General features: G+C 35.8%; 2 protein-coding genes across 6 annotated transcripts in view; both read left to right on the top strand.

Annotated features, from left to right (window-relative positions):
* Positions 1 to 21,062, top strand: part of LOC121975842 (endoribonuclease Dicer homolog 4-like) — a 67,874-nt gene that overhangs the window by 46,176 nt on the left and 636 nt on the right. For 2 of the 3 annotated variants that reach the window (XM_042527734.1, XM_042527733.1), the window contains 8 exons: positions 7,966 to 8,066; positions 9,418 to 9,623; positions 9,746 to 9,955; positions 11,754 to 12,218; positions 12,349 to 12,621; positions 15,148 to 15,477; positions 20,406 to 20,759; positions 20,866 to 20,981. In XM_042527734.1, coding sequence (XP_042383668.1) covers positions 7,966 to 8,066; positions 9,418 to 9,623; positions 9,746 to 9,955; positions 11,754 to 12,218; positions 12,349 to 12,621; positions 15,148 to 15,477; positions 20,406 to 20,759; positions 20,866 to 20,981 — 2,055 coding nt within the window. Of the gene's footprint in view, positions 1 to 7,965; positions 8,067 to 9,417; positions 9,624 to 9,745; positions 9,956 to 11,753; positions 12,219 to 12,348; positions 12,622 to 15,147; positions 15,478 to 20,405; positions 20,764 to 20,865; positions 20,982 to 21,062 lie in introns of all 3 variants that reach the window. The other variant, XR_006110447.1, reaches the window with a different exon arrangement.
* On the top strand, positions 2,520 to 6,234 carry LOC121975843. 3 transcript variants are annotated; one of them, XR_006110449.1, is made up of 3 exons: positions 2,520 to 4,470; positions 4,541 to 4,746; positions 4,828 to 5,483. XR_006110449.1 is itself a non-coding variant. In XM_042527735.1 (2 exons), the coding sequence occupies exons 1-2, from the start codon at positions 4,737 to 4,739 to the stop codon at positions 6,111 to 6,113; spliced, it is 1,296 nt and encodes a 431-aa protein (XP_042383669.1). In that variant the 5' UTR covers positions 3,782 to 4,736; the 3' UTR covers positions 6,114 to 6,234. The 3 variants fall into 3 exon arrangements, 1 of the variants encoding a protein (XP_042383669.1); XR_006110448.1 differs by having other exon boundaries at positions 2,520 to 4,746; XM_042527735.1 differs by having other exon boundaries at positions 3,782 to 4,746; positions 4,828 to 6,234.

Raw genomic sequence — 21,062 nt, 5'->3', positions numbered from 1 at the left:
ATGGAGAACACATTTTTCAGCACCATAGCCAGAGATACAACAACTAGATTGAACAAGGTGACGTTGTAATCTAACTGTATCAGTTAGTAGCCCCCATACAACATGTGCCAAATGAATATGCAGACATGTTGGGGTCCATATACAGCACCATATGGACTAAGATCTACCTGGTGGGATTTGGCACTAAAGTGCCCATTTGCTGCAACAGACCAAACAACCTTGTCTCTTCTGTGTCTACTGCAGGAGGAGGTTCTATAGCAACTTGATTGAGAGCAGCAAAGGAGACATAAAGGTGCCATAACATTAATGTTCCAGCCTCCATGAGATACATAAACTTCAGCAACTACCATATTCTTCCACTCTTTTAGAATAAGAGATATAAGAGAGGATAGCAGGGGTGTTCTACTCACCAACCAAATATCTGATTAAAAGAAAGTATTCTTCCTGTTTTCTATCTTGTATAAAAAAAAACCTCCTGAATGTGTGTCTATGTTTGACAAATTCCTTTCCACAAATGAGTTAGTTGGTTGTGTATCACAAGCTAGCTTGCCATGATTCACCCTTCCATTTTCCTTGTAGAACCTGCTCCTGTAAGACATTGGAATTTGTTAAAATAGTAGCATAAAGTTTATGGACCTGGTCCATGGTGTTGGCATTCACCTGTAGTAATCCCAATCGTCCATGGTCCTTGGTGTAGGTTTAGTCCTGCTAGAAGGGAGTGGTGAACACCTGAATTCACAATTTCTTGCACAACCAAAGAAACAACACCTGTTAACAAAGGTTAGTTGAATAAGTGTTCTCATGTGTTAACTTGATCGTGTCAATTATATCACGACGGAAATAAAGACAGGAAATAACAAGACATTGCTAATACATCTAATAATCAACTAGTAGATTTGGTGACTAACCGAAGTTGAACATATTTGTAAGAAACCGATCTTCTACAATATATTCGAATCAATTTGAGGGATAATGTTTTAAAAAAAGGGTGACTATGTGAATATGTAAAGATAATGGACCTACATGTAAGTTTCCCAGCTGTTCTAATACATATATAAAGTTTGAAGACAGTTACCTAGGATATCCTGATTGGGGATTATTCCCTGAAACATAAAAGCAATAAGAAAAGGAAGTATATCTCAGGAAAGTAGGAACTGTCCGAAGCTGCATGGTCCATCTGCTACAATTGCTAGCTTCTCATCAGATTGGTAAATTCTTGCTTATCCATTTTTTCTTGAAAACTCCACTTCTTGACCTGGTCATTCCAGTCCTTCAGCGTTTCTTTGAGATTTTTGCTTCTGAAAATTTCATCACATTGTGTCATCCGGTGCACAAAGATCCAACCCCTAGTCAAATGTATTTCCAATCTTTGCCAGCTGCCAGTTTATTGGCGAGTTACAATCCAACAAACCTTGGTAGAACAAGGAACACTATCGTGGTGTTTTAGCGCAAGGTTTGGAATACCGTTTCGTGCCGGGCGGCACGGACGGTTTTTACCGTTCCGTCGCCCGGCCGAAACCGGCACTCGACACGCAGAAGTTTCGGCGCGTGATACGCGCAGGCGTGGCGCTGTGCTTTCGGCGCTCGTTGATGGGCGCCAGCACGCGCGAGAGTGTCGCGATCGAAAAAATCGCGCGACAGAAGGAATCGAATCGATTCCTTCTGTCGCGCGATCGATTACAGAAGGAATCGATTCGATTCCTTCTGTCGCTCGCAAAAAACCTATAAAAACGTACCAGCGATCGATTAGCAGCAGCGAGCAGCGGAGAGGCGAGGCGGCGAGGCGGCGAGGCGGCGAGGCAAGGCGCGGCGAGGCGTGGCGTGGCGAGGCGAGGCAAGGCGAAGCGAGGCGAGGCGAGGCGAAGCTAGGCGCGGCGAGCAGCGGCGACGCGCGACGAGCAGCGAGGTACGATTTCGTTATGCATCGAAGGCGGCGCCGAAGGAGTCGCCGGACCCTGCGATCCATCGCTGCCGAGCGGCGTGATCCGCCGGCGCCGTGCACGCCGCGTGCCCGCGTGCCCTAACAGAAGGAAATTAAATATAATTTAAATTTATAACAATTCCTTTAAATTTTCTCAAAAAAATTAAAATATATAAAAAAATTAAAATTTTAATTAATATTCTGAAATTTTAATTTTCAATGTTTTAAATTGTATTTAAATTTTTTTTAAAAATTATAAAAAATCTGTTTAAAATTTTTATAAAAAATTATAAGAAATCTGATATATATTATAATATTTTTTATTATTTAAAATTTAATTTAAATTTTTTTAATAATAATAATAATTCAGATTTATATTCTAATACTCTAAAAAAATAAAAATTATAAAAAAAACTAATAAATTAAATTTATATTTTGATATTTTTATTATGTTATATTTTTACAAATAATAATTAATTAATTAATTAATTAATTTGTATAATTATTATATATAAAGTAACATCTTAAAGATAATTTATATATTTATTATAGATAATATTTTTATCTTGGAATTAATTTAAAATTTGGATCCATGAATATTAATTTTTTACTTTTGTAATATGTTTAAAAATATTACAAGTCTTTTATTTTAAAAATTTGGACATGTTTATGATTCCTAATAAAACACTTATAATCTTGTGCAATTCTGATCAATCTAAATTGAGAAAGATAAATTAATATTTTTAAGAGATTGTTTCAAATTTCATAAGTTGTTGTTTATAGTTTATATACTTAATTTGTAAATTTACAATGATAAATACATTTTTGACATTATAAAATGATGATCATTACCTAGAAATGAATATTATCCTTACTTTTTTTTATAATGCATAGGTAATGGCACCAAAACAACAATCTCATGATCCAGCTTGGAGACACGCACGTCGATTAGAAAATCGATTCCATTGGCAATGTTTGCATTGCGATATGATTGGATGCGGCGGCGGGGTCACACGCCTAAAACAACATCTTGCTGGTGGATATCCGGATGTTTCTAATTGTCCAAAAGTTTCTCAAGAAGTGCGTCGTGCAATGAAAGAGGAACTTGATGGCAAAAAAGCATTAAAGTATAAACAACAACGAGAACGGGAACTTGTTGATAGTCGAAGCTCTAAAGAACCAATCTATGATGAAATGGAAGGTCGTGGTGAAGTTCCAAATGACGAAGACTTTTTAGCAGCTCTCAATGCCTCTCGAACTCAATATGACTATGAGCAAAATATGCAACATAGAAGTAGCTCTGGTGCTAGTGGAAGTGGCTCAACTACTGCATCAACATTAGGAAGGAGTGCAAGTGTTCGTATTACTTCAACACAAGGTGGTATTGGTCGTTTTTTTTCTTCTATGGGACGAAGACGTGCAATTGATATTGCTGATATTGATCCACTAGCATTTCCAGACCAAGCTAGGAAGCAGACTAGGATTGATGATGCATATTCAAAAGAGAAGAAGAAATCAATCGGTAAAAGTATTGCTAAATTTTTCCATTTTAATCATATTCCTCCTAATGCAGCAAACAACACATACTACCGTAGCATGGTGTCCAACATCCAAAAATCTGGTCCTGGTATTCAACCTCCGACTGCATATGAAATTGCCGGCCCATATTTAGATGAACAAGTGGAGGAGATCAAGACTTGGATCCTATCATGCAAGAAACAATGGAGCTTATATGAGGTTACGTTGATGTATGATGGCTGGACAGGACCTACACGGATGAGCATCATCAACTTTCTACTATACTACAATAGAAAGGTGATATTTCATAAATCTATTGATGCAACTACAGAGTATCATGATGCACCCTACATATTTTGTTTGATGGATAGTGTAGTTCACGAGATAGGTGCAGAACATATAGTACAGGTGATTACAGATAATGATGTCAACTTTAAAAGGGCTGGAGAGATATTGGAGCAAAGGTATCAAACATTATTTTGGACACCATGCGCAGCACACTGTATCGATTTGATGATGGCAGATATCGGTAAGCTCGATATAGTGAAGAAGGTAGTGAAAAAAGGTCAATCTTTAACAAAATTCATCTATAATCATCATTGGGTTCATGGATTAATGAGGAAATTTATTAATGGGGAGATTCTGCGACCAGGAGTGACTAGATTTGCCACTCACTTTCTACTGTTAAAATCGTTGAATCAGAAAAAAGTCGGATTAAAGGCCATGTTCTCTTCTGAGAATTGGGAAGCCTCTCGATATTCTAACACGACTGAAGGTAAGGAGGTGCAAAAAATTATTATGTCTGTCAGATTTTGGGACTATATTGCAGATATTCTTATAGCAGTAGAACCATTGTACGTTGTTCTACGTAAAGTTGATATGGACAAGAAGCCACAAATGGGCAACGTTTACTGCCTAAGCAAAAGAGGAAATTAAGAGGCGTCTACAATTACCGACCAAGTATCAACATTACATTGATATAATCACTAAAAGATGGGATGATCAAATGGGAAAACCTATTCATTTGACCGGTACGTATTTTTTAATGATAACGAATTTTTAATATTGTTATTAATAATTATATATGTTTAATTATTATAGGTTATTATCTCAATCCGGCATATCAATATCGTTATAATCTTGGCACAAATGATGATTTATTAGTGGCCCTCAGACATTAATATCAAGACTGCATACAAACACAGAATCAATTGCTGAGACTATTAATGAAAGTCGATTATTTCGAGAGGCATATGGTTCTTTTAGTGATCCTATTGCAGTTTCATGCAGATATAAAATGGATGCAGGTAAATATAGTAAAAATTATTACTAATTATTGTCAACAAATATAAATAATTATTTTAATTTTGTTCTTATTTATCTTACAGCTGAGTGGTGGTTACAATATGGAGGATCAGCTCCAAATTTGAAAAAGATTGCAGTACGAATTCTCTCACAGACAACGTCTTCAAGCGGTTGTGAAAGAAATTGGTCAACTTTCTCCCTCATTCATACAAAAGTACGAAATCGTCTTTCTTATCGTCGCTTGGAGAAGATGGTCTACGTTCATTATAATATGCGTCTTCAACTAAGAGCAATAACAGAAGAGAATGAAGAACAGGAGTCTGGTGATGTAGACCCATTTGATATTGGATTTGTCCAGACTGAGAATGATCCAATGATGGATTGGTGGAGCGCTGTTGAGGCTGAGAATCCATTACTTGATGAAGCAGGAGACCCACCACGACCATCTCAATTTCTTACTCAACAGATTGAAAAAATACAAGCTAGAGGAGATATCTGCGAGGAAGAAGATGATGAAGCTTTTGATCAAGAATTTCGATTTTCTGGATCTCGGTCTAGGCGTTCTCAAACATCACAAACCCAACCAAAGTCCATAGATAAAGGCAAAGGCAAAGCTCTTGCAATTTTTACTAAAAAGAAAGAAAAAGGCAAACCTCCTACTTTTATGGGAAGTGGTCCATTTAGAATTAAAGACAATCCACTCGATGCAATTGATGAGCAAGAACATGATGACAGTGATGAAACACCATCACCTTCTGACACTGTAGTCCGACGAGAAGTTCGAAATGAGGATAGTGATGTTGATAGCAGTGCAAGTACTCATGGAAGTGATGACAGTGGTGATGCATCTAGTGGTAAAAATTATGTCCCCCCTACTCTAGCACCAGAGCCATGGACATGTGAGATAGATTACACACATGCAACTCAAGATGATGATCATGGAGCTAGAGGTAGTACTATTCAATATCAACGTCGATATAAGGGTGACAAACAAAAGAAAGCTCATAATTATCAAGATATGCGGGAGAGTTTAACTGAGATTGATTCTAGTCGAAGTTCATCATACTCGCAACCTTCTTATTATAACTCTGATGCATCATATGGTGATCCGTCATACCAGAGCTTGGGGACGTATGCTTATCCTTATCCTGTGCCTGTACCCGTTCCGATTTCAGTGGTGCCAGTTCAAATCCAACATCCAGTGATGAATCGAGACACGCTGATGAACATGTGGAGAAATCAATATCAATATTGCATGTCATGGGATGCTTATTTAATCTGGTCATTGGAGAACTATGGAGTTGACCTAAGCAGAATGTCGCAAGAACCAATGCTTCCATCTGATTCACGCCACTCCTTTTGGTATTAATAAGGTAACATATTATGATGTATCAATTTTAATTCAAGTTATTCCTAGATCAACTTTTTTTTAAAGAAAACTATATTTAATTATTTTTTCTAACCATATTAAGTTGTTCAATAATTAAGAATTTATATAAAATTAATATACAACTTATTTTTAAATTATACACAATAAACATATTTATCTAATAATTACTATATATAAATAAAAAAATACCGAAACAGTATCGGCATGGCACGATACGATACCGAAACCGTATCGTTCCGATCCGGGACCGAAACCTCGGCACGGGTCGAGATTTTAAACCTTGTTTTAGCGTGTGTTTTACTGCCTGCCACAGAATCCAAGCTGTTTGGCGTTCATAAAAGAAATGCCCAGTCTCCAAAATATCCCATGGTTTGCAATCTAGTACATTGTCAAGTGAAATGGTCGTGTTGATATTACTTGCCACAGACAATGCCCTCCCTCCTTTAATCTCCAATTCATCATGGGCTTCCTTCTTTAACCTCCAATTTGTTGCTGGATTCCTCCTTTAACCTCTAATTCGTTGCCGGCTTCCTCCTTTAACCTCCAATTTGTCATCGGCACTGTGCATCGGAACATCGACACTATTGTTCCAGTCAAAGACCAAAGCTTTGACACAACTCAAGATTTTGAACCTTGGTATATCCTGTGCTGCATCTGAACAGAGAGCAGGCAAAGGCTTCATTCTGGATGAACCTGGCCTTTGTGTTGACTCTGCCCATGATCACCAACCATGATAAAATGTCTTCCTTCTGGAAGCCATATGAGCTACTAAAAGCCTGAGGAAGCTCCTGTGTGAATCACTGCTGTATATGATGAAGCTCCTGTGAAATTCCCAGCCACCCTCCATCCCCTGATAAGTTTGTCTGCCTCCAAGAAAGGACTTACCTGCTGCATCCTTTCATGAAGGGCTCTCAAATCACTTTGAAAATTGGTTGTGAAAGCAGGTGAATCTCTTATCCTAAATTGGATGTCTATCGACCCCTGTTTAGCTATCCACTCCCATAATGTCTGCTCTTCTGGTTGTAATGGGCTTACATGAAGGCTTATGGGTAGGTGGCATTTACTGTGTCTGATAGAGAGCAGGTAGGTATGTTTGAATTAGTTGTCTCAACATTGAATGTTTAAGTTTATTAATAACTATGGCATTCATACCTTTGTAATTTGTTTCTTCTACTTTAATAGAACTTCACAGGTAAGTTTCATTCTTTGTATTTTTGTAGTTTTTGTTATGTTCTTGCAGAAGGATTGATTGCTGCTACCCAGACCTTGCAGTTCTTTTTTGGCTCATTGTAGATTCCTTCGGCATGTGCATATGCAAAATCCTTTCCCAAACTAATTCAAATTGCAGCTAGTCAAATTAAGTTAGGAAGTACAAGGCAAATACTAGGTCAGTTTAATACAAAGCGAAGAAACAATTTTAAGAATTTCAGCAAACCTTTCTAGTTTCTTGAGAAATGACAATGTTAGGGGTTGAAAGTGGAAAATAATATAGTAGAACTAAAATTTTCTCCTCCCAATAAGTTGTGTTGAGGACCGTTTCTCCATAAAGTTCTCAAATTTCTTATTGTTTTGATATAGTTTTCTTTCGTCCTCTTCTATATGTTCTTTAATCATCATTCTTTAATTGGTTAACCATGTAATTTCTAAGTTTACCAACCTTCCCATACTAGAATACTAGGTTTTTCATATCTCATTTACTCGACCTTTTAGCCACTCATTCTGTTACAGTAGCTTCTCATATTTAATCATTTATGTTTGAATTGATTCTTTGTTGTGTATAGCAATGGTGGTAAAACCCAAAACTTATGTGTGATGTCACTGTTAAATCCAGGCTCCAGATCAAGCTATCCTATCCAGAACAACCTTTCTTGAAGGCCAAACAGCTCTTTGTTTTGCGTAACTTACTACACAATAGAGTACAAGAGAATACAGGTGACTCTAAATTTCACATTATATTTGTTTTTCACATAGACATATTTATGGTAAAAGGTTCTCCTGTTTCAATATGTCTTTTAGTATCAGATTTATATTAAAACTTTCGCATAAGTTGAATACAAATTTAAAAGCCAAGCACCCATCTACATAGAAACTCTAGTTTCGGGTGTATATATTATATATATGCTAGTCCAATTATTACAAAATATCAGTTGAGTTGATGACTTTTATTGAGGATTTAGCAGGTAAAAACATGGATAGATCTGTAGATAACTGATTATTTTGTCTGCACATGTCTAGGTAGGATTTTATGCTTAATAACTTGTTTTACCATCAGAATTGGCTAATATATTTTGAAGGCATATGACTCTCATTTTGTTAGCAATATTTTACTTGTTTCCATTCATAATTAATTTTGTATCAGAAATATGCACTAAAGTATCATTACCATAAAAGTTATTTTCACATGTATCATAAAAATCCTTATAGCAACTTTACATATACAACTCTGTATAATTTCTATGTATGTAAAAGCTCCCAACTTTTTAAAATTGTGCCTCTAGCAATTCACAATATCATGTATGTTATACCTATTGCTATTACACACATACGTTATATTATAGGACTTAGCGCCAAAAGACTCTTACAAAGTAGCAGAACTTTATATTGTTGTTTCCTATAAGACATTTTCTTTCAAAAAATTCTTAGAAATATGACCAAAATTTACAATCTTGCAAAGGTTGGATCTTATCCTCAATGGCGATTAGTTGGTTCAGAAAATTTGATGTACTGTTCATTATGAGGATAAAACCTTTTATAGCAGTTGCACAATTGGCAATAACTAACGCTATAACTGGAGATTAGCGGTTCTACCACATAAAGTTTTGCACTAGAAGGGAACACATTATTGACTTCAACAGATTCTAGAATGGGTGTATGGATTCAAATAATTAGAAGTTTAATGAGTTTCTGGTTCTCCAATTATTGGGTTCCTCCCTATATATGTGTACTTGTATAAATTTACCTTACTAGTGAGATATGATGACTGAATTTTATATTTGTATGAGATAGTGCTACTGAATAATAAGCTCAATGTTTAGTTCTGTGAGTTACAAAATTGCAAGTCTACTGTTGATTCAAATTGTTTCACTTGTATCTCAATTGCTTGCTTCACAAAATATCATTACAAAAAGCACATGTTAAATGGTTGTGATAATAATTAATATTCTAATACATTTGTAGTTGAGATCCATGTGATCAATTGATCATCTTTTGCCCTATAAATGGATCGCACATGGTCTTATTAACTATAATAATCATTACTTTGACCCTTTCTTTGCAAAAACAGAGGCCCGTGTATCAAATGAGCATTTCGTGGAGTTGCCTGCGGAGCTTTGTTCTTTAAAAATAGTTGGATTCTCTAAAGACATTGGGAGTACTTTGTCTTTGTTACCATCTTTGATGCATCGCCTTGAAAATCTTCTTGTTGCTATTGAACTGAAGAATGTGTTGTCTTCATCTTTCCCAGAGGCCTCTGAAGTTAGAGCTAGTTGTGTATGTGTTCTCATTCTTTTTGGGTTATCAAATTGTAGTCTGTCCATAGGTTTGCAATAAAAAAATATATATACGTCTATGTATTAACTTATTTTGTCTGAATCAGAATAAGTAAATTGCAGATCCTAGAAGCCCTTACTACAGAAAAATGTTCGGAAGGGTTTTCTCTTGAGAGATTTGAAGTGCTTGGTGATTCTTTCCTGAAATATGCAGTTGCCCGTCAAAGCTTTCTTTCCTATGAGGCCCTTGATGAAGGGCAATTGACCAGAAGGAGATCTGGTGTTGTTAATAATTCAAATTTATATGAGCTAGCAATTGCACAAAATTTACAGGTAACACCTTTTTTGTTTATGTATCCTTGGAAAATACCTTTTGTCTTTGCAATCTTCACTTCTGTTCTACATGATAAAGTTGGATGTAGCTCATTGAATCATTCTTTGGAAGAGGTGGTGGTGGTGGGAGTGATACTCTTAATAGCTGCACACCTGGATCTGACATTTTCCCTCATGGGACTGAGCATAGAGCAACAGCACACTGCTTCATGCTCATCATGACTGAAGGATTGGCTCCATCTTATTAAGATGTGATGTCATGTTGGAGTAAGTTGGTGCTCTTTCCATCCCAAATTATTGGTCAATTTGAAGGGATATCCTCTTACCATGTGCAACCATGGGGCACTGCACTTGTCCCATTGAGTGGAGGAGCACTCTATCTTCCACATTAAACATGCATGGTGACTAAAATTCATTTCAAAGAAAAAGTAGATGGCGAAAGAAGAAATTTTAGTATCGCAATGCGGACAACATTGCTACTATATGGACTTCAATAACAAATAGAATTAGATACCAGCCTAATTGAAGAGTATAAAACAAGGTGTAACTTCAAGAGAGCTGGTAATGATGATGTGGTATGTAGGAATCATAGTTGATGTAATGAAATATTGAATGTGTTAGAAGATTGGGAAAGTGACAGAAGTATAAAGGCCTTAAATAATTATGAAGCAGTTAAACATATGCAAGAAAATGATAAAGGACAAAGATCATGATTGGTCAAATCATGGTGATTTCTGTAGCAACATCAGAATTTAATATGAGAAGGATAGTTCATGATTGGTCAAATCAAAGAAAGGGAGTGTATAAAGGACAAAGATCCAAAGGCATTTCTACTAATTATATCAATGTGATAAATATCATTATATGTCATGACTATCGTTGAAACATCGAGTTCTTTATAGCTTTATGTATATTCTAAATAAACCAGCATACTGTTCGCTATTTGCTGATGATATTATATTAGCATAAGTTTGAAAAGTGAATTGTTGTGACAAGTGTTAGAAACTAAAATTAATATTTTAAATTAGGTAAAGGTAAAATAAAATATTCTTTATTAATGAAGAGACATGAATAAAATTTATTCATGGACAAGTTTGAATATGGGTCAAAGAATTGTGTTGAATTTCTTTGCTATCAGGTAAAAATACATTCAAAATTTTATCTAACAAAGGTATGGATGTTTATGTTTGCATTTTTTTTGTTTAAATCAATTCATTGTCTTGTAACATATTCTACAAGAGAAATGGGAACACACAGGATTGTTATCCTGCACACCCACGGGCGGGCACCTGTGGGTGATGGGTTGAGTTGGCATACTGTGAGCTGAGGGATTAACAAAAAACAAAAGGGTGGGCTCATTGATTTGGGATTAACAGCCCGTCGCCCATGGGTGCCCACCCGCAGGTGTACATGATATATTTGCTTTGTGGTAGTGTATTTTGGTCAAGCTTGTTGCAGTTATTCACAGGTGTACATGATATATTTGCTTTGTGGTAGTGCATTTTGGTCAAGCTTGTTGCAGTTATTCATAGTTGATTATGGTCTTGAGCAACTTTCCTACAAACTACAAAGTGATAATTCAAATTACTTTCCATGTTCTTTTTTTTTTAATTTTTATTTGTCCAATTTAGAGTTGCACTTTGTCAGATTTTTTTAGGTTTCTTCTTGAAACTTATCTATTTTAGATGTTTACACTAGCTTAATTTGTTTCTTTTTGATAACTGATTTGGCAATATTTACAAGTCCATTGAAATCAAACTTTATTTTTTTTAATTGTCTGTCTGTATTTAAATTTCAGGGCTATATACATGATGATTCGTTTGATCCATCACAATTCTTTGCACTTGGCCGCCCTTGTAAACATTTTTGCAACACTGATACTGAATCTATTATTCATCCTCGAGGAAAGATCAATGAGAATGGTGGAGATGAAAGATGTAATATTAAATGCACCAAATCACATCAATGGCTGCAAAAGAAAGCCATTGCTGATGTTGTTGAGGCTCTTATTGGTGCTTTTCTTGTTGAAAGTGGGTTCAAAGCTGCAATTGCATTTCTACGTTGGATTGGCATACCAGTAGATTATGACATTTCAAATTTTTATCGAGTTTGTGACTCAAGTAACAATAATTTGTCTCTTATGAGTAATATCAATGTGAAGGGACTGGAAGGAGAACTAGGTTATAATTTTCGTTTTAAAGGCCTTCTTCTTGAAGCTTTTGTGCATCCTTCCTACAGTAAGCACTCTGGTGGATGTTACCAGGTCTGTCTTTTAATGACATGTTTAAATCTATGATAAGAATCCAATCAAAGTTTCATAGTATAGTATGCTAAGTTGAACATTGCATATAAAGTTTTTCTGATGCATGAACTGCCTTCTATTTCTTAATTAGAAACTAGAATTCCTTGGAGATGCCGTCTTGGACTACTTGATTACATCATATCTCTACTCAGCTTATCCAGAATTGAAGCCAGGTCAAATAACAGATTTACGATCATTAACAGTTAACAACAACACTTTTGCAAATGTAGCTGTTCAGAGATCCCTTCATAAGTATCTGATACAAGATTCAAGGTGTCTTGCAGAAGCAGTACATGAGTTTGAAAGTTTTGTTCTTTTATCTGATTTAGAAAAGGACCTCATTGAGGAACCTGCATGTCCAAAGGTAAATTGATTCTGTTAGATGGTTCTTCATTGGTGTATTCATGCTTAGTTATCATTGATATCTGACACTCCACTTTACTATGTATTAGTGTAATAAAATGTGATTTAAAAAATTTGAATATCTATAATAATTTACTCCTGCATAAATCTTAATGGAGAGGTAAGATTCATGTAGTTCAGATAATTGGGGCACACACAACTTGCGAAGTGGTTTATAAAACTAAGATATGCCAAGTGTCACAGTTTGAGTTTACCCATTTTAAGACACCGTTGGACCTACAAATTAATTAACTTGTTCTCTCATTTTTGATGGTTGGTATACCTCTGATTGGGAAGAGCTAAAATGGGAGGGTGGGGTCATCATTGAATTGAATCCTTATATTTCTTTGATTAAGAATAAATTTGGGTTATTGCTTAGACTTATACTTGGTTTTAGAGCAAATCTAATCCTTGAAATTGTGTGGTGCTCTGGTTGGGAAGAGCTAAAATGTGATGGCAGGGTCATCATTGGATTGAATCTTTATATTCCTTTGATGAAGAATAATTTTGGGTTATTAAGTAGACTTTGAATGTTAATAGTTAAATCAGGAATGGGGAGTTTGTGACACTAAAGTTTAACTGACCATAGTTAGTGGTGGGCTCACAAGGGGCATTTTAAGAGTTACATGAGAGAACTATCATTAACTTGAACATAAGTATTTTGGAATATGCTTAGCCCTATCTAGTTAGTGCTTTACCTCTCTATAGCCATGGCTAATTGTTGTATTTGGTAAAAGTGGATACACGCCTAATCTTGATGAGACATTCCATTGGGAAACAGTTATATGTAGTGGTCTTCCACTTGTTGGATCTCACATGCTATTGACTAAGGAGACTTGGGACCTTACTAAGAATGTCAAGGATTAAGTGAGATCTTAACATATCAATTTATTACCATGTGATAAGTTGTGCTGTAATAAGAGTGGTTTACAGGACTTAAATGAGTGAGCAATTGTGTCAGATTTGTATCAATGTTCTCTAATTTTCTATGTCATAAATTTGGTAATGTTATGTTAATATTATACTAATAAATTCTATAAATATTAAGGAGTGAATTTAGTAAATAATAGACGATATATTTAGATTTTTAGATTTTCTTATTTGTTGTAAATACATTTTTTCTTATTTTCCAATGACAAATATAAAGGCAATAAAAAACTCAAAGTTCCCACTAAAATTGAGTTCTCCATTCTAGCTACCAGCCCTCAAGTTGAGCTACCTTTACCATACACCAAAAGAATAATTATACGATAAATGATATCATACAAGCACAATCACAAAACATTTTAATCTAGCATTGTAATCAATCCCTAGGCAGCTCACTCATTGTCTAGGCAATCACAATATTACATGCTCAATGACAAAAAAAGGAAAAGCATTACATTCACTCAACATTCTCTCATGGTTCTTATGCCTAAAGATCTTTAGATCCTTAAATCCATTAAACTTCTTGTTGAGTCCAATGTCGCTACGCAAATTTAGAGCAACACCTTGATCCAAACCTCACTCTAGAGTCCATCAAGCCCCTCCCCTATTTCTAGGTCACTAACACAATCCAAACCAACTCCGAGGCAACATACCCCATCACCGACTATTCATCCAAGCCTGCTACGCTTGAGTCCACTGAGCTCCTCCCCAAGCTCTAGTGCACTCAATCCAAGCCAAACTTTCAAGCAGTGAGCTCCTTGCTGAACTCCACAATCTTAACGATTGTCATATCCATAATTTGATCCCACTGGGTCCATTGAGCACCACCTCCACACGATCCATGTCTCCAATAGCACATGATCTCAATGATTATCATGTGCACTGTCAAACTATTTGCACACTCAATGCACATTTAAAACCATTGGGAGGACCTAACTTAAACCACATTGCCAACATATCAAAACAAAACAACATGATTAAATCCAATCACAAGGCAAGAGTTGTTTCACCAGCAAGATTGAGTGAGCATGCATTAGGTATCTATAGGTGAAAAATCAGATGGAAAGCTGGGAAAATGGCTACTAGTTAAGCAAGGCTAATCGCTGTTGGCTTATTGTAGCACCTGGTAGACACTGGTCTCTGTATCACTCCTATTGTGTAGGCCAGGATGGTGAAATTATGGATCCTTAAGACTTTACTGGTCTTCATTCCTGGTTGGACTGATACGTATATGTTTGGCAATACGGAGTGATACCTCAGACATTGGTTCTGTTTATATTTTTATCTGTTAGACAAGGTTGGTTTTATCTATCCCATGCTATGAAGGTAATAATGCTTTTTGGTGTATGCTTGTTATTTTCTGGGGAATTTAGTGAAATTAATACCAATTTTATAATTATTCAAGTAGCAAAAAGTAACTTTCATTATAAAATCTTCCTTTTGCAGCTGCAGCACCTTTTCTTGATCAACATACTTCAGTTTGTCTGGACTCTACTGTTAGCTTGTATTAGAAAAAAGTTATTTGTTCACTATGTCGTGGATTAATTTGTGAATTTGTTAGGTACTTGGTGATATAGTCGAATCTTCTGTTGGTGCGGTACTTCTCGACACTGGATTTAACTTAAAGATTGCTTGGGATTTAATGCAAAACCTATTGAAATCTGCTTTGGATTTCTCTAGTTTTCAGATTAATCCTACTAGAGATCTACGAGAACTTTGTCAGCATTTGGGTTTCATGTTGGGGCTCCCGGAGCCAATTAAAATCCATGAAGTATATCTTGTCAAGGTAGAAATTGATATAAATGGTGTACGGTTGACATTTAAATCAAGCAACAAAAATTCTAAAGCTGCTAGAAGAATGGCTTCGCAAGAAGCACTTTCTGTGCTAAAGGTATGACCAATACACCACTTCTCTATTTGTTTTTATATTGTCTATTTATTCATGAAACTAGTTCGCATATGTATTCTTAAAACTAGTTCTAATATGATCAAGAGCTAAAGCTATTGTTGTTTCTAGAAGTTTCAATTGCCTATTTGTTTAATTTTTTAGAGCATGCCTACAATCTTTGGGTGCTCACAAAAATTCAATTATAAAAGCTTTATATTGTAAGGCCCATCCCTATACAGGAATATATTTCTGAGAGCTAATAACATGAGAAAGTCTAAATTGTGAAAAGCATGTTGAAGCATATAAAAATAATCATTAGACTTTTCATCTCAAAATAAAAAGATGGCGATACTTTTTAGTTAATCATAGTAATGAATCTTTCGAGTAGGCTTCTTCTTGAAATGTCATGTACAACAACACACAATAGACCTAGGGAAAGAAAAAGATTCTTAAGTGTCCTAGGCAAAAAATAGGACAATTTGACTGTTTGTCATGGACAATGTCACCATGGTTTAAAGTGTCGTGCCGAGACGGTCGAAACGGGCGAAACATCTCGTTTCGCCCTACGACCGACATTGGCATGACCCTGGCACCAAACTCATAACAGCTGCGATGTGTTGCGCGACCTCGTGGCCGTAGTGGAGGGGTCGCATAACCCTTTCGCTGCCGCCGCAGAGGCGTCGCGCGACCTTGCGGCCGCTGCAGAGGGGTCGCACGACCATCGCGATAGCATCAGAGTAGTCACACGATCCCCGTGGCCATGGCTGAGGGGTCGCGCAACCCCGCGGCAGTGCCGAAGTCGCACGAGCTTGCGAGTGGTGTCGGATTTCGGATTTTTTTTTAAATTAAACTTAGATTAATTATTTTAATCAACTCCTAGCTATGATGGAGATAATCTAAAGAGACTTTATTAAATCCTAATAAAACTATCTAATTAATTTTATATTCTATTTATTTTAATTTAAAAATTATAATAATTATTTATTTATTTATTTATCTATTTTCACATCTTTTGCTTTTTTAAAAGATTATTTTTGATATTGCTTATTTTGTAAATATTTATGTTAAATATTTTATTTTTTAATTAATATATTTTATATTTAAAAAATACCGAAATTATATCGGCACGACACGATACGATACCGAAACCGTATCGTTCCGGTCCAGAACTGAAACCTCGGCACAGGTAGAAATTTTAAACCTTGAATGTCACTGTACACTAGACAACTTTCACAATGTGTCACTATCAGAAATGCACAACAGAAGCCGAAGAATATCACACGCAAGGGCTAAAAGCAGCAAGTACTAATAAGGAAAAACAAAAGGATCTACGTAGACTTTTTACTAACAAGTGTACTCAAATCTCATTGGCCAAACATCATCTGCTGCTGCCAGTCTCTTTGAAGGCCAAAAGAATTAAGGAAAGTAAATCAACAAAAAAAAATGCCCTGATTAGGAATGTGAAAAGTGTGATTTACATATATCAACTAACATCAAAGGTGTAGCAACACCGTCAATCAAGCATCATATTCCATAACATGAATACAAAACCACCACCTTCAGCCATGCATATTACTTGATATAAATGTTATAGCTAAAGATAGCATACCAACAACCAACTGCAACAGAAAATAACTACATGTATGATGAATGCACTAATAACTTTGTAAGCTAGGGTCATGTTAATTGTGGCACCACATGCTCATTACATGGATCCCGTGATCTTTGATCATTTTCTTTGGACAATCCACTAAATGATAGAATAATATAAGTGTGAATACAATGTGCAAGTACAATAATTATGTCGACAACAATCGTATAAAAAAAGAAGCATAAGTTGTCGGAGGCCTCTCAGTGTCGTAGTAGTTGTAGCTTGCATGAACAGAGAATGAGCGTAGTAGAAAATTGAGAAGCAGGAATTCTATCTGGCTCAGAGCTCAAGAGCTTCTTTTATAAGCCTCGTTCCGTCGATTGATAAGAGTCTCCGTCGACTGAACTGATATGTCAACTGATCACTCTATCCATCGTATGATTCTCTGTTCCTTGTTTGCGTTGATCTCGATCGTAGAAATCTCGCTGTTCTGTCGACGTGTCAAAATCTTTCCATCGACTGAACCTTTATTTCTTTGTTTGCGATCCGCTCAATCCCTGAGATTACGTTGTTCCGTCGGATGATCATACTTTATCCGTCTACTGAACAACTTTTTCCTTTTGTGCTCTAATTTGGATTTCACTATTTTGATATTTCATCGATCCGTCAACTGAACACCTTTGTTCCGTCGACGGAACATCATTTTTTGCAAATAGTGTTAGTAAACAAAAATAATATTTTCCCTGCAAACCAGAATTAGAACATAATTTTGCAAGATAAGTTTACTGCAAATATAGTATGCATAATTCAGACAGTTAGGACCTCTTGATCTCAACTTAGAAAGCATCGTTGGTTTCTTCAGTTGGATCAGTACATAAGGTTTGTCCCTAATGGGACACGACCTCACTTCACTACCTCAAGTAGTTTACCTCAACTCACTTGCGAAATATCTGGTCCTTCAGACCTGTTTGGACTTTCTCTATTCAGTGTCTGATCGCGTGATCTACTAAGACTTTTCTTGCAATACTAAATTAGCACAACAACAAATAATAGTAATGTAAAATAGTGTTGGTAAAACTATACTTAGGTTTACCAAAATCCATTGGTCCGGTCGACTACTTAACTCACCTACGAAACAACCTAAGATTACTTCCCTCTAGAGTTTTTCCTCTTGCTAAACATCATAGCATCAAATCATCTTGACTTGCTTGGACTTGCTAGTCACTCGGTAGACTACTTACCACTTGCAGTCATTTAGTCAACCTTGACCTGACTAGACTTCTCACTTGACTAGGTCAACCTTAACCAAGCTCCATTAAACATATTGTCAGACATCAATACCCTAGAGGTCAATTGCACCAACACTAATTCAACACACCATATTATTACTATAAATCATATAACATTGAATGCCTTAGCTTATAAACAATATCATGACAATAAACATAAACTCATATTGAGCACAATTTATAAGATAAATGTTAAACATGTAATCAAACATGATATCATAACATAAAATAGAGAATACATGACTTGAGAAGGTAATCCAGCATAACGGTAAGAGAACAAACTCAATCAAAGATAATAAGATAAATCAAATTACCTCACTAGTTTTTGTTTTGCCCCAATCAACTTGACTTAAACATTCTGACTTACCCTACTCTAAGAAGCAATCTAGGCAAACAATATGTGGCTGCCTAGGCAAAAGTGGAAGGGATCAATTCACCTAATGATCAAGTAGTCTTGTTCAAGGTTCAAAATCTTTGAGCTGTATTGATGTTTTCAATGCATGATATGGGTAATGGATTGGAGGTTGCAAGAGGAAGGAGATGAAGCATAGGAAGGAACACTATGTGTCAAGCATTTTAAATCTTGTACTATGTCGAGCAAAATGGTCAAAACGTATTATTCCTGTAAATTACCAAGACCTGATACCACTTAGCACAAACAATGTCATCTTTATTTGCTTCATCTCTTTCCTCCTTCAATCTTCAATCTGTCACCTACACCATGCATCGGAGCATCGACACGATACTAAATCAGTCCAATCAAATGTCAAAACTACATTGCTTGAGATTTTGAATCTTAGTACGGAGTGGTATTGAGTTTCAGTAATTTACCAGAATGATACGTTTCCACCGTTTCACCTGGCATGGTACAAGATTTCAAACCATGGTCCTGTTTGGCAGTTGTTCCAAAAAGTGATCAGCCTAGGCAAACCAGGCAGTCCAAGTGCCTTAGATTGGGCAGTTTAGGTAGGTTCTATAAAAAAAGGATTTACTTAATTGGTTCACTTGAATAAAATCAAAATATGCTGACCAGCCACATATTTCATAATTGAATTGTTGCCATTCTTTAGCTTTCAAACTGATGTATCATTTTAAATTTAAAAACAGGCAATGTGCATTATATAACTTAGACCTTCTGGAATTATCGAGGTGGTTAAGTTCTAGGTGTTGATGTGTATATTGTGTAACTTATCGTTTAGTTGATAACATCTTGCAGTCAATTTCTTAGCTATAGAATTTGTTTTTGGTAAACTGAAATACACACTAATTATTATAACATCAAATAAACTTATTTAGAGTTTAAAATTGAGCTGAAGCCGTTCTTTATTTTTCAAACTTATGTATCTTTTTAGAGTTTAAAATAAAATAAAGGCAATATGCATTCTATAATTTAGATCCTCATGAATGATCTAGATGGTGATGTTCTAGAAGTTGATGGTGGATATCATGACATTGAAGTTTCAAGATTCCATATTCTTCTTTACCCTACTAAATTGTCACAAGCTCCTGACCAGTTACAATGTTCATTGACTCCCCCACCCCCACATTAAGAAGTTACAACTTAGAAGGGATGAGAATTTGAAATTCAAAAATTTGAGATTATGTTCATGTTATGTAATCAATTTTGTGATAATTAAATGCTCTCTCTTAAATTGGTTTTACTTGCAAGTTTGTTTTGACTTTACAATGCATGTGTATTTTGCAGGTGCTACAACTATATATGGTTCTTTCAATTTCATTTATATCAGTATCAACTGTATTAGATGCATTCAGTTTTGTGTTAGGTTGTGTCACTTGTATTCAGTTTGATATTGCCATTATCTAGCTTTTTTCACTTGTTGAACCTTGTATCTATATCAGTCTAGACATTTTTTCAGAATGGTACTCATTTGGATCGTCCAATCTGCCTTGAGATTGAAATCTATGATTCATTACGTATGATATAAATCAATCTGTATTTGAGTTATTCCTATAAAAATTTGGGACTTAGGGTTTTATTGACCTTGATTTCTCATCTTGCTCACTGCTAATAGTTGTATGTCTTCTTGCAGGCTCGTGGATATAAGCTTAAAAGTAAAACATTGAAGGAAGTTTTGCTGTCAACTAAAAAGGGTGAAGCAAGACTGATCGGATTTGATGAAGAACCTATAGTGATGGTCGATCTGGAACATGGTCTGGAGAAGTTGCAAATCCAGAATTCAGGAGACATTCTACAGTCGTCTGATTCTCGAAGAGGAAACGACCTGTTGAAATGCAGTGTAAATTCTAAGTCATCTAGAGTAGATTTAGCGGGTGCCAGGATCACTGAATCTTGCAACATAAGTAATGATCACCAAACTCGACAATCCATGAGAAATAATGTTCAGACCAGTGAATCAAGTGCAAATGAAAAACACACCAATACAGTTCGTATGAGTTTTATATTTCCTTTTTTCCCCTTGTTGTGATGACAAAACAAGAATAAAATCTTCTATGGAGATTTTTAGAATGACTTTACCTTTATTTTTGTAGGTTTTTTCAGTTCAGAAACCAGCCAAGTCACGGCTGATGGAGATATGTGCTGCTAGCTACTGGAATCCTCCATTGTTTGAGTGCTGCAAGGAGGACGGTCCGAGCCATCTAAAAATGTAAGTTAATTATTAAGACTTAATTGTAAAAACAGTCAGTAAAATACAACTTCTATGCCTAAATACAAATTCACAATACCG

The sequence above is a fragment of the Zingiber officinale genome, chromosome 4B, assembly GCF_018446385.1.
Source record: "Zingiber officinale cultivar Zhangliang chromosome 4B, Zo_v1.1, whole genome shotgun sequence".
NCBI lineage: Eukaryota > Viridiplantae > Streptophyta > Magnoliopsida > Zingiberales > Zingiberaceae > Zingiber > Zingiber officinale.
The sequence above is the reverse complement of the archived record's forward strand: the minus strand, read 5'-3'. Positions and strand labels throughout refer to the sequence as shown.